A 12,486-nucleotide genomic window follows, 5' to 3' on the forward strand; every position below is an offset into this window, starting at 1 on the left:
CTTTTCAATATACATACTTTCTTTGTAGCTTTGGAGCCTGTCCTGGAACTTGTTCTCTAGACCAGGTTGGCCTTGAACCCACAGAGATCTGCCTACCTCTGCCTCCTGAGTGCTGGGATTAAAGGCGTGCACCACCACTGCCCAGTTCAGCTAAAAATTTATTAATTTTATAATTATGAGTATGTTTTTATCTATGGATTTATGTGTAGCTCTGCTTATGTTTCCTTGGTATTACCCATTCTTTGTGGCTTGTGTCTGCTTCTCCATCTCAGTGCTGGACACCATGTCCTTGCCAGCACAGCTGTCGATTGTTCTATTGATCCTGGCCATTCTGACTCTGAGAGGATGAAATCTCAAGTAGTTTTGATATTCATTTCCTTGATAACCAAGGATGTTTATTTCTCAACCATTTGTGTTTCAATGGTTTTGAGAATTCTGTTATGTATCCCTTTTTAAATTGTGTTGCTTTCTTGATGTCCAGGATTTTTGTTGTTGTTGTTTGTCTTTTTAGTTCCTTATATATTTTAGACATTAACTCTATCAGATGTGTAACTGGTAAAGATCTTTTCACATTCTGTAGCCTGTTGCTTTTTTCCCCAAATGGTAGTGTCCTTTGCTGTACAAAAGCTTTTCTGTTTCCTTTTCCTTTCTTTTTTTTTTTTAAAGATAAGGTTTCTCTGTGAAGTCCTGTCTTGGAATTTGCTCTGTAGACAAGAATGGCCTTGAACTCACAAAGATCTGCCTGCCTCTGTCTCCCAAGTGCTGGAATTAAGGTGACACCACTGGGCAACCAGCAGTTTTTGTTTTTCAGGATCATTTTTGCTATCCTGTGCATCTTCATCTGTATCACCAACTTCCAAATAATGACACCTACACTTACTAATCATGAAATCTTGGCCTTAGCTTAGGCTTGTTTTTAAGTAGTTCTTATAACTTAAATTAACCCATTTCTTCTGTCACATGCCACCTATCCTTCTGGTATCTCTCATGTGCCTAGATTCCTTCTCCTCTTCCTTTCTCTCCCAAGAAATCCCATCTATTTCTCCTGCCTAGCTGTTACCCATTCAGCTTTTTATTACACCGGTCACAGCAATGCACCTCCAGACAGTGTACAAATATTTCATAACAGCCCTGCTTTGTGTGTGTGTGTGTGCTTTCCATATGAAGCTGAAAATTACTGTTTCAAGTCTATGAAGAACTTTGTTGGACTTTTGATGGGAATTTTGTTGAATGTATAGATTGCTTTTTGAGAGATGGCCATTTTCACTATAGTAATCTTACTGATCCTTGAGCATGGGAGATCTTTCAATATTCTGGTATTTTCTTCATTGTTTGAAGTTTTTATTATACAAGTCTTTCACTTGCTTTGTTAAATTTAGCCCAGGATTTTTTTTTCTGTTTAAAGGTGTGGACTGCATCACCTGACTTTTTTAATTCTACTTTCATGTCTTGAACTGTTTTTATTATTTCTTTCCACTGTTTGTGTTTTTACAGACTTCGTTAAGGGATTTATTCCTATCGTCTTTAAGGTCCTTGAATATATTTGGAACAGCTAGTTATCACGTTCTTGTCTGGCGCATTTTTCAGGGCCTACCCTAGTAGGGACACTGGGTTCTGGTGGAGGCATATTGTATTGGCTGTTAATATTTGTTTTTGTACTGGTGTCTTGGCATCTGGGGTTTGGGATGATTGAGGAGATTCTTGGTGTCAGTATCTGGTCTTTGTTGAGTGGGTGTTCCATTCCTTAGTCTCTGAATTTTAGGGAAGTGATGGTTGTGGGTTGCCTTGTAGTGCATGCTTCTGGAGGTGGGTGGGTGGCAGAGAGGAAAGAATAGAGATAGGCCTGGAGAAAAAGCAGGGAGAAGCTTCAGGAAAGAACTAAGGTGATCCTGTTCACCTAGAGGTGGGGTCCACAGGGAGTTGGAGGTGTGGTGGGATGGGGGGGCCGGTCCTGGAAGTGTACATTAAGCTACAAAGTTGAAGAGAGACAGATGATACTCAGAGTTGAAGAGGGAGGAGCTCCTGCAAGCAGGTTGTCACTGGGTTGAAGGTGTGAATGGAGAGATCTTAATGGAGCACAGTGTGATTCACCTACCCTGCCAGGTATGGCCTCTGGGGGCCTTTGGGACAGAAAGTATTTCTAGGTATCGGGATGGATTAAGAGGGGGCTGTGTGCTGAGAAGGTCCATAGGGAGAAGGAAAGTTGCATGCATACCAAAGTTTGGCAGCGTCCCCTAGGAATGAATGGAAGGAGGAGGGGCCCTCTGCAACCTGGCTGCTACAGGATGAGCCTGGAGAGATTATAGTGGAGAATGAAAATAGCCTACCTGAGTCCCAGCCCAGTGTGGCCTCTGGGCTCCCAGGTAGAGAGTGTTTCTGGGTATTGGTGCCTAACACAAAGGGATTAGGGGCAGGAGGAGAGCTGGGTCTGATGGGTTTTTACTTTTAAATCAAAACCATGACCCCTCTGTTCCTTGTTTAGCAGTATAATTACATTGTTAGGTAATGCCTTCAGGGTGCTGAGAGCCAGAATATTTTCAGCATTAGAAATGCCAAGCCAACAGCCTCTCTTGTTACAGGGATTTGCAGAAGCATTTTTGGAACATCTCTGGAAAAAGTTGCAGGATCCAAATAACCCCGCCATCACCAGGCAAGCTGCTGCGAATTACATTGGGAGCTTTTTGGCAAGAGCTAAATTTATTCCTCTTATGTAAGTAACTAATTTTTCAAATGCTTTTTCAATGTTTTGCTTTGGGAAGATTATAATATTGTCTCAAATCAAAGAAATAGGTCTCTTATTTTTGATCTGTCTTTGTAAAGCAAGGGGAAAATCTGTTTGCTACATGCAAGGTGTTTTTAATTCTATGAAGCAGTTTGAGAAGGAGAGGTCTCCATTTTAGGTAAGAGAAAGTATATGAGGCATCTGTGTATTGAACCTAAAAGCCTGTCTCTGTTTATGGATAACATAGTGTTGTGTATTGTTTTGATTCTTTTTGTAGGTTTGTTGTTTTTCATTTGGTTTTCAAATCAGTTGTGTTTGTTTGATCTGAAGAAAACACTTTTTAAGGTAATTAGGGTAGGATGGAGCTCAGTGGTAAAGCACATTGGGCACATGCAAAGCTAGTCCCAGTATTGAGATTAGCAGTGATATAGGGCTCTCTAGGAGCCTGGTTCAGGGCTCCACAAGATAAGGGCAGAGATGCTCTTTAGCCATTTTCCAGTCAGCTAAGAGTCTTGTGGTTCCAGTTTTTGAGTCCAGATGGGAAGAAGCCCTGATCCTTAGCTACATTGCTGTCGGGCTGGGAGCTAAGCCAGGAAGCCTCAACTGAGTTGGAGAAACTCAACTCCATCCCTAAAAGTATTTTTGTCTTTTAATCTGGAATCCAGGCTAGTCCCAGCTCATGACTCTCCTTCAATCTCCCGAGTGTGGGTTTTACAGGCCTGTGCTTTTGTGCCTAGTTCCTTGGGACATCCTTAAGGCCTATTGCTCTGCAGAACTAAGTGCTTCTTCACAAAATTGGAAGGCATTTTTTTTAGTCCCAGTACCAGGGAGGCAGAGGCAGATAACTCTGAGTTCCAGGACAACCAGGGAAACACAGAGAACCCTTGTTTAGAAAAAAACAAACCCTTTCTCCCCCCAAAAATAATAAAAAATTGTAAGGCAACTTCTTTCTATCACCCTACTTCTGCTTTTCTCTGGTCATAGGAAAGGTTTTGGTTTGTTTATTTTTGATGCTGGGAATGGAACCCAGGACCTCATCATACATGTTAAGCATTTGCTTACCAGTGAGCTACATTCCAGCCCGTGGGTCATATTAGAGCCTTATATAATGGATAGTGAAAGATAGGCGTGTTTGTATCTTCAGCTTTCTGATGAAGCCAATAACACCACTTTTTCTCTTTCTAGCACCGTGAAATCATGCCTGGATCTTTTGGTTAACTGGCTACACATGTACCTTAATAACCAGGATTCAGGGACAAAGGCTTTTTGTGATGTTGCACTCCATGGACCATTTTATTCAGCCTGCCAAGCTGTGTTCTACACTTTTGTTTTTAGGTACAAGCAGCTTTTGAGTGGAAACTTGAAGGAAGGTCAGTAATGTGGGTTGAGACTGGGTTATTTATTGTACATGGGCCTTCAGGGCAGTACTACTTGCCTTCGGTTGATGCTTATTTTTAAATGTGTGATGGGGGTTAGCAGGGTTTGCTGTCCCAGTGCAGCTGTGGCATCATGGACCTGCAAAAAAGGGCAATGATGGACAGAGGTGTGAGACCTGGGTTCATTTCAAGAACACTACTGTTTATGTATTGTTTATCTAGTTACTAGAGAAATTGTCAGCGTCCAGTGCATTGGGGTCCCTGGGTAAGGGTCTTGCACAAATTGGGACACAGGGGATGCAGAGTATGAACAACTGCATAACAAGCTTTATTTTGTATGGCCTTTTATACAGACTAAAAAGCATTACCTCAACTTTGAAATCCCCCTTTACTCACGTACATGATCATGAGAAACTCTTGCCTCACCTTGCAAGAAACAGTACCTCAATCAATAATAGTAATAAAAATGAAAAGAAGTACGTAGAAACAAGGCAAAAAGTATATAGAAGCAAAGCACTCCTTTGTAACTGGTGAAGAGCGTGAAGAACTGAGCTCAAAGGCCACTTCCTTATCCAGGGTACAGATTCTGACAGAACGTTTGAGAAATGGGCAGAGAAAGTTTGCTTTCATCTCTGCTTGGTTTGCCAAGCAACTGTTTCCCAACTTCGTCTCATCTGTCCCAGGAGGAGTCTGTACTTTAAGCCAGTTCTATGTCTCCACAAGAAATCACTGCAAAGGAGTCAGAACAAAGGGAATCTTTGATCCCCTTATTTGAGTTCTTCCTTCTTCACCTCCCTGCCCTTGTGGCCATTTTGCCACAGGAGGACAGTCCTAGTCCAGTAGTTCCCAACCTTCCACCCACTAATACAGTTCTTCATGTTGTGGTGACTCACAAACATAAAATAGTTTTCTTTTCTACTTCATAACTATAATGTTGCTATTGTTAGGAACTGTAATATAAATATCTGTTTTCTGATGGTTTTAAAAGAGAACCCTGTGAAAGGGTCCTCAGCCCCCAATGGGGTCATCACCCATAGTTTGAGAACCAGTGTCCTAGGCTTTATCTTATGCCTGTAGTTTTATGAAGTTAAGGGACCACATTTGGGTCAGGGTGTGTGTGTGTGTGTGCATTTGTGTTCCCGCCCTTGGAGGCTAGGAGAGGAGTTGTAGGCAGTTGTGAGTCCAAACATAGGTACTGAGAATTGAACCATGGTCCACTACAAGAGCTATATTGCTTGTCTTAATTATCATCTTTTTGGTCATCTTGATACAAACTCTGGTCATCTGGGAAGAGGAAGGAGCCTCAATTGAGAAGATGCCTCTATCAGATTACTTATAGGCAAGTCTGTAGGTCACTTTCTTCACTAATAATTAATTAATGCGTGTGTGTAGCATCAATAATAAAAGGCCAATACCAGGCTGTTTTCAGTACTGTAGCTCTGTAGTAGAGTTTGAAGTCAGGGATTGTGATGCCTCCAGAAGTTCTTTTATTGTACAGGATTATTTGGGCTATCCTGGGTTTTTTGCTTTTCCAAACGAAGTTACCATTTTTTCGAGGTCTTTGAAGAATCTTGCTAGGATTTTGATGGACATTGCGTTGAATCTGTAGATACTTTTGGTAAGATTGCCATTTTTACTATGTTAATTCTGCCTACACAAGAGCATGGGAAGTCTTTCCACTTTATGGTGTCTTCTTCAATTTCTTTCTTCAAAGATTTAAAGTTCTCATACAAGTCTTCCACTTACTTGGTCAGAGTTACTCCAAGATATTTTATGCTATTTGTGGCTATTGTCAAGGGTATTGATTTTCTGATTTTTTTCCCCAGCCCTTTTATCATCTGTGTACAGGAGGGCTACTGATTTTTTTGAGTTAATCTTGTATCCTGCTACATTACTGAAAGTGTTTATGAGTTGTAGAAGTTCCTTGGTAGAATTTTTGGGACCACTTATGTAAACTATCATATCATCAGCAAACAGTGAGAATTTGACTTCTTCATTTCTAATTCGTATCCCCTTGATCTCCCTTTCATTTCTTACTGCTCTAGCTAGGACCTCAAGAACTATATTGGATAGATATGGAGAGAGTGGACAACCTTGTCTTGTTCCTGATTTCAGTGGGATTGCCGGGAGTTTCTCTCCATTTAGTTTGATGTTGCCTGTTGGCTTGCTATATATTGCCTTAATTATGTTTAGGTATGTTTCCTGTATCCCTGCTCTCTCCAAGAACTTTATCATGAAGGGATGTTGTATTTTGTCAAGTGCTTTTTCGACATCTAATGAGATGATTGTGTGGTTTTTACTTTTCAGCTTGTTTATCTGGTGGATTACGTTGACAGATTTTTGTATGTTGAACCATCCCTGCATCTGTGGGATGAAGCTGACTTGGTCATGGTGGATGATGGTTCTGATGTGTGGATTTGATTTGCTAGTATTTTATTTAGTATTTTTGCATCAATGTTCATGAGTGAGATTGGTCTGTAATTCTCTTTCTTAGTATTGTCTTTCTGTGGTTTGGGTATCAAGGTAATTGTAGCCTCATAAAAAGAGTTTGGCCATGTTCCCTCTGTTTCTATTGTGTGGAATAAATTGAGGAGTATTGGTATTAGTTTCTCTTTGAAAGTCTTGTAGAGTTCTGAGTGGAAGCCATCTGGTCTTGGGCTTTTTTTTTTTTTTTTTTTGGTTGGGAGACTTTTGATGACTGTCTTATTTCTTCAGCAGTTATAGGTCTGTTTAATTTGCTTATCTGGTCTTGATTTAATTTTGGTAAGTGATATTTATCCAGAAAGTTGTCCATTTCCTTTAAGTTTTCCAATTTTGTGGAGTGCAGGTTTTCAAAATATGACCTGATGATCCTCTGTATTTCCTCCGTGTCTGTTGTTATGTCCCCCTTTTCATTTCTGATTTTGTTAATTTGGATATTCTCTCTCTGCCTTTTGGTTAGTTTGTATAAAGGTTTGTCTATCTTATTTTCTCGAAGAACCAACTCTTTGTCTCATTGATTCTTTGTATTGTTTTCTTTGTTTCTATTTTGTTGATTTCAGCTCTCAATTTGATTATTTCCTGCCATCTAGTTCTCTTAGGTGAGTTTGTTTCTTTTTGTTTAATTTCCCCCTTTTATTTCTTCCTTGACCCATTAATGATTCAGGTGAGCATTGTTTAATTTTAATGTGTTTGTGGTTTTTCTGGAATTAGCATTGCTATTGACTTCTAGTTTTAGACCATGGTGATCTGATAAGGTTCATTGGGTTATTCCAGTTTTTTTTGTGTTTGTTGAGGTTTGTTTTGTTACTGAGTGTGTGGTCAGTTTCTGAGAAGGTTCCATGAGGTGCTGAGAAGAAGGTATATTCTTTTCTGTTTGAATGGAATATTCTATAGAGGTCTGTTCAGTCCATTTGAGTCATAATAACATCTGTTAGTTCTCTTATTTCTCTGTTCATTTATTTGTCTGATTGACCTGTCCAGTGGTGAGAGGGGAGTGTTGACGTCTTCCACTATTAGTGTGTGGGGTTTAATATATGATTTAAGCCTTAGAAGTGTTTCTTTGACATATGAGGTTGCCCTTGTATTTGGGGCAAAGATGTTCAGTGTTGAAATTTCCTCTTGATGGATTCTTCCTGTGACTAATATGAAATGTCCTTCTTTGTCTCTTGTAGCTGATTTTAGCTTGAAGTCTATTTTGTTAGATATTAGGATAGCTACACTCGCTTGCTTCTTAGGTCCATTTGATTGGTATATTTCTTCCCAACCTTTTACTCTGAGACAATATCTGTCTTTGGGCTTGAGATGTGTTTCTTGTATGCAGAAGAGGGATGGATTCTGTTTTCGTATCCAGTCTGTTAGCCTGTGCCTTTTTATGGGTGAGTTGAGTCCATTTACATTAAGGGATATTAGTGACCAGTGGTTGCTGTCTCCTGTTCATTTGGTTTTCATCGTTGGTGATGTTAATTTGTGCATTATTTTCTTCTTTGGATTTTGCTGTTATGAGATCATCAATTGCCTGTGTTTTGTTGGTGTAGCCATCTTCCTTGGGTTGGAGTTTTCCTTTTAGTATTTTGTGTAGGGCTTGGTCTGTGGCTGGGTATTGGTGAAATCTAGATCTGTCATGGAATATCTTGTTTTGTCCTTCTATGGTGATTGACAGTTTTGCTGGGCTGGCACCCATAGTCTCTTAATGTCTGCATAACGCTTGACCATGACCTTCTGGCTTTCATTGTCTCCACTGAGAAGTCAGGTGTAATTCTGATAGGTTTGCCTTTATATGTTACTTGGCCTTTTTCCTTTGTAGCTCTTAATATTCTTTCTTTACTCTGTATGTTTAGTGTTTTGTTTATTACGTGGTGAGAGGACTTTTTTTTTGGATCCAGTCTATTTAGTGTTCTGTAAACTTCTTTTATCTTCATGGACATATCTTTCTTTAGGTAGGGAAAGTTTTCTTCTATGATTTTGTAAAATAAATTTTCTGTGCCTTTGAGTTAAACTTCTTCTATACCTATTATTCTAACATTTGGCCTTTTTATGTTATCCCATATTTCATGGGTATTTTGGGTTAAGCTTTTGTTAGATTTAATGCCTATTTCCTCTATTTTATCTTCAGTGCTTGAGATTCTCTCTTCTATTTCTTGCATTCTGCTGTTCATGCTTGCATTTGTGGTTCCTGATCTTTTTCTCATGATTTCTGTTTCTATAATTCCTTCAGCTTGTGTTTTCTTTATTGTTTCTATCTCAGTATTCATGTCCTGAATAGTTTCTTTCATATGTTTGAGTTCTTTTTCTTGGTTTTAAGTGATTTGCTGATATCTTCCAATTTTTTGTTTGTTTTTTTCCTCCATTTCTTTAAGGAAATTTCTCATTTCATCTTTAAGAATTTCAAACATTCTCTTGAGGTCATTTTGTAGATCATTTTCTTCTGGTTCATCCATATTTGGTTGTTCAGGTCTTTTGTAGGGTCTTTAGGTTTTACTGGTATTGTGTTGCTCTTTGTGGTATAGCCTGTGTTTGATCTAACCTTTTCTACTCATCTTTTCCTCTAATAGGTGTGGTTGGGGCTGACTGAGATTCTGTTAAATAATCTTCCAGGTGCCAGTAAATACAGAGCTTAGATGGTTTTTCCTCATGGTACAGTCAGTGTTACAGTTCTAGTTACCCCTTTGGTTACTCCTGTTCCTGGCGATAGCTCAGCGTTCCTGTTCTTCGGTCTGCTCCATTGGAGTTTGCTGTTTCAGGCGTACTTTGGGCTAGGCTGCTGACTTTGATCTTTTCCTGTAAATCTTGGTCTAGATCCCCTCCTGCAGAAGTCCCTGGCTTGGAGTTGGATCTGTTCTGGTGGAGATCGCTGACTCTGGATCTGGTTGCTGGTTCAATCGTGATCCTCCCATGTCCCAGGACTGGGTCTGCTCCTGGCTTCTGCTCCTGGTGGAGCTTGTTTCCTCTGGCTGTCTCTGTCCTGGGAGTCTCCCCTAATTGTATCTTGTAACTAAATAAAAAATAGTAAATTCTATGTCATCTGGTATAAATTCAGTGATTTCAAAATGCAGAACAGCCCTGCATATTGTGAATCACTAACTATGCTGAGAAGTTCTTTAAAATCCCTTAGTTCCATGAGGATAGCTTATAATTTTGACTTCTGGACAAAATCATAAGAGATTTGTTCCACTTTACTTAAATTTTCTGATTTGTAACCTACCTTTCCTGATTGATTTGCATTAGTATAGAATGTACAGTCTCCAGTTACTGGTATGTCTTGTATAAAGCAAGGAAGGATTTAGCTAGTTTTCTTTATAAGTTGAATTCTCTTATTTTTGGAATAGTTGTTAATCTCTCCCAAAGATTACTACAAGCTTTTTGTCAGGGTTCACTTTCTTACCATAATTTTTTAATTTCATACTTATTAAAAGGTACTATAATTTCTGCTGGGTCTATTCCTGTTAATTGTCAAAGTCTGAAGTCTCAATTTGCCTTTTAGAGCCAGGTCCAGGACTGCCAGGGCTTCAGAAAGAAACCCTGTCTCAAAACCGGGTGGGGGCGGTGGAGGCGAGAGAGCATTCCTCTGTGTCCTCTGCCTCAGTTTTTGCCTGGGGTTTCTCTTAGCAATGGACTGTTACCTAAAAGCGTAAGATGAAATAAACCCTTTCCTTTTCATGTTGCTTTTTGGTTCTGGTCTTTATGAAAGCAATAGAAATTAAATTAAGACAGTGCTTTTAACTTTTGAGGCAACTTTTACCCCCTTGTTGAGATTTTGATACAGGCCCCTCACAGACCACTTTCAAATTATAGCAAGCTACCCCATGGCCTCCTTAAGCCTTGTTTTTCAGTTTTGGTGTGCTTGAGGTTATGTGAAACATGAGTTATGTCAGAGGTGAGCTCAAGGTTTGTAAGGACTTGTATCCGCACTGTACAAATCTCTATGCTGTTTGTTTGCCCTAAAACAGTCAGAAAAGGGTGTGTTCTCCCACAGCACCAGGCAAAAGCCAGAGAAGGCAAAAGGGTGGGGGTTGTAGCTTTTGCTGGGGATCAAGTAGTGGTTGTCAAGTTTAGAATTAGAAGTAGACTAGGCTGGTGCCAAAGCCTGTGGTTATGATTATGCTCCTGCTTGAGAACTTTTCTACTTTTTCTGATTTAGGAGGGTATAACATAATTTATTATATAAGCTTTAGTAAATTAATATCATTTTAGTTAAAATGTTTGCCAAGGGGTTCGGGGAGGGGGTGTGGCTCATGCCTTTAATCCCAGCACCTGAGAAGCAGAGGCAGAGGAATCTTTGTGAGTTCAAGGCCAGCCTGGTCTATTAGAGCTAGTTCAAGGACAGTCTTCAAAGCTACAGAGAAACCCTGTCTCGAAAACCCAAAAATATAAATACAGTGTTGCCAAGGGAAAGGCAACAAGGCACTTCTTCTCTGTCTCTTTCTCTCCCTCTCTCTACATCTCTTTCTCTCTGACAGTTGTGTTATGCTGCCCAAACAGGCCTTGAACTCTAGATCTGTCTCGCCCAACCTCCTGAGTTGAACTTAAGTTTTAGTTCCAATAATAAAATAATAATAATGAAGCATTGGGAAGCTGTTTCCTATGAACCAAGGCTTTTCAAGCAGGGCTGGCTGATCCTTCATTGAGTGGTGGTGGGGCTCCTGTTCATACTTCATTTCAGCATACTTAACCCCCACTCATAACATGCAGCAGTGGTCCTTTATCTTCCCAGTGTGACAATAACAGCCCTCTAGAGACTGCCACATGCCCTCAGGGCATTTGTAGTGAAAACCAGAGCCTTGAACTAAACCTTACACTATGTACACCTACACAGTTGCATGCTCTGCCTGCCTCTAAGAAGATGCTGCTGGTGACTTGGTGCTGCTAAAGGTGCTTGGGATGACATGAGTTAGCCCAGCCTTTGTGGTTACAGAAGAGAGCTAGATCTCTAAACCTCCACATGTGCCCACACTAAACATGTAGATATAAGAAAGTCTTTTAAATATATGAATACTAAGATTAGTTTTATGAACTAGTAGGTTAAGTTCCAGTCACAAGGTTAAGTTAGAAAAGTCTATTTCCCTCTGTATGATCAAGGTCCAGGAATCAGTTTTTTGTTAGTAGAAAGATTTTGTTTAGTATGTATGGATATTTGTGCACGCATGTATGTGTGCATGACTTATGCATGTGCACACTGCATGCTGTGGAGGTCAGAGGACAACTTGAAGGTTTTTCTCTTCTAATATGTGTTTCCTGGGGATCAAATTTGGTTGCCAGGTTTGGTGGCAGGCACCTTTATCTGATAAACCATCTCACCAGACCTAGGCTACAGATCTTGATTAGAGATCGTGCAAGCTAACACATCTATTTCTTTTTAAGTTTATTTTATGTTTATGGATATTTTACCCTCATGCTCGCCTGTGTACAATGTACATGTAGTGATTTCAGAGGCCAGAAGTAGGCGTCAGATATTTATGACTGTAGTCTTAAACAGTTGTTAGCTGCTATGTGGGTGCTGGGAACTGAACCCAGGTCCTCTGCAAGAGCTACAGTGCTCTCCATAGATAGGCCATGTATCCTCCAGCATATCTGTTTGTCATTTTAATATTGTTTTGAGTCAGGTTCACGTGGTACTTTGGTACTCATAGTGGTCCTCTTTCCTTAGCTTCAAAGGGTGGGCCATATCTAGTTTTGTTTATGTGATTTTAAATAAAGAAGTATATATATATATTCATATACACATGTATTAAATATTTATCACATGTAATATATGATACATATTGTTATATGTGTTGTTTATTCATTTTATAAAATGTGTATGGCTGTTTTGCCTGTGCACCATGTGTGTGCCTGATGCACCATGTATGTTCAGAAGAGGGCGGTGGTGGCGCACGCCTTTAATCCCAGCACTCGGGAGGCAGAGGCAGG

At 39.9% G+C, this 12,486-nt stretch overlaps 1 protein-coding gene across 1 annotated transcript in view; it reads left to right on the plus strand.

Moving 5' to 3' along the window:
- Rrn3 (RRN3 homolog, RNA polymerase I transcription factor) overlaps positions 1-12,486 on the plus strand; it is a 43,750-nt gene that overhangs the window by 18,372 nt on the left and 12,892 nt on the right. The window contains exons 13-14 of the mRNA XM_005350342.1: positions 2,580-2,710; positions 3,908-4,092. Of these exons, the coding sequence (XP_005350399.1) occupies positions 2,580-2,710; positions 3,908-4,092 (316 nt within the window). The remainder of the gene's footprint in view (positions 1-2,579; positions 2,711-3,907; positions 4,093-12,486) is intronic.

Source organism: Microtus ochrogaster, chromosome 7 (assembly GCF_000317375.1).
Source record: "Microtus ochrogaster isolate Prairie Vole_2 chromosome 7, MicOch1.0, whole genome shotgun sequence".
Taxonomy (NCBI): domain Eukaryota; kingdom Metazoa; phylum Chordata; class Mammalia; order Rodentia; family Cricetidae; genus Microtus; species Microtus ochrogaster.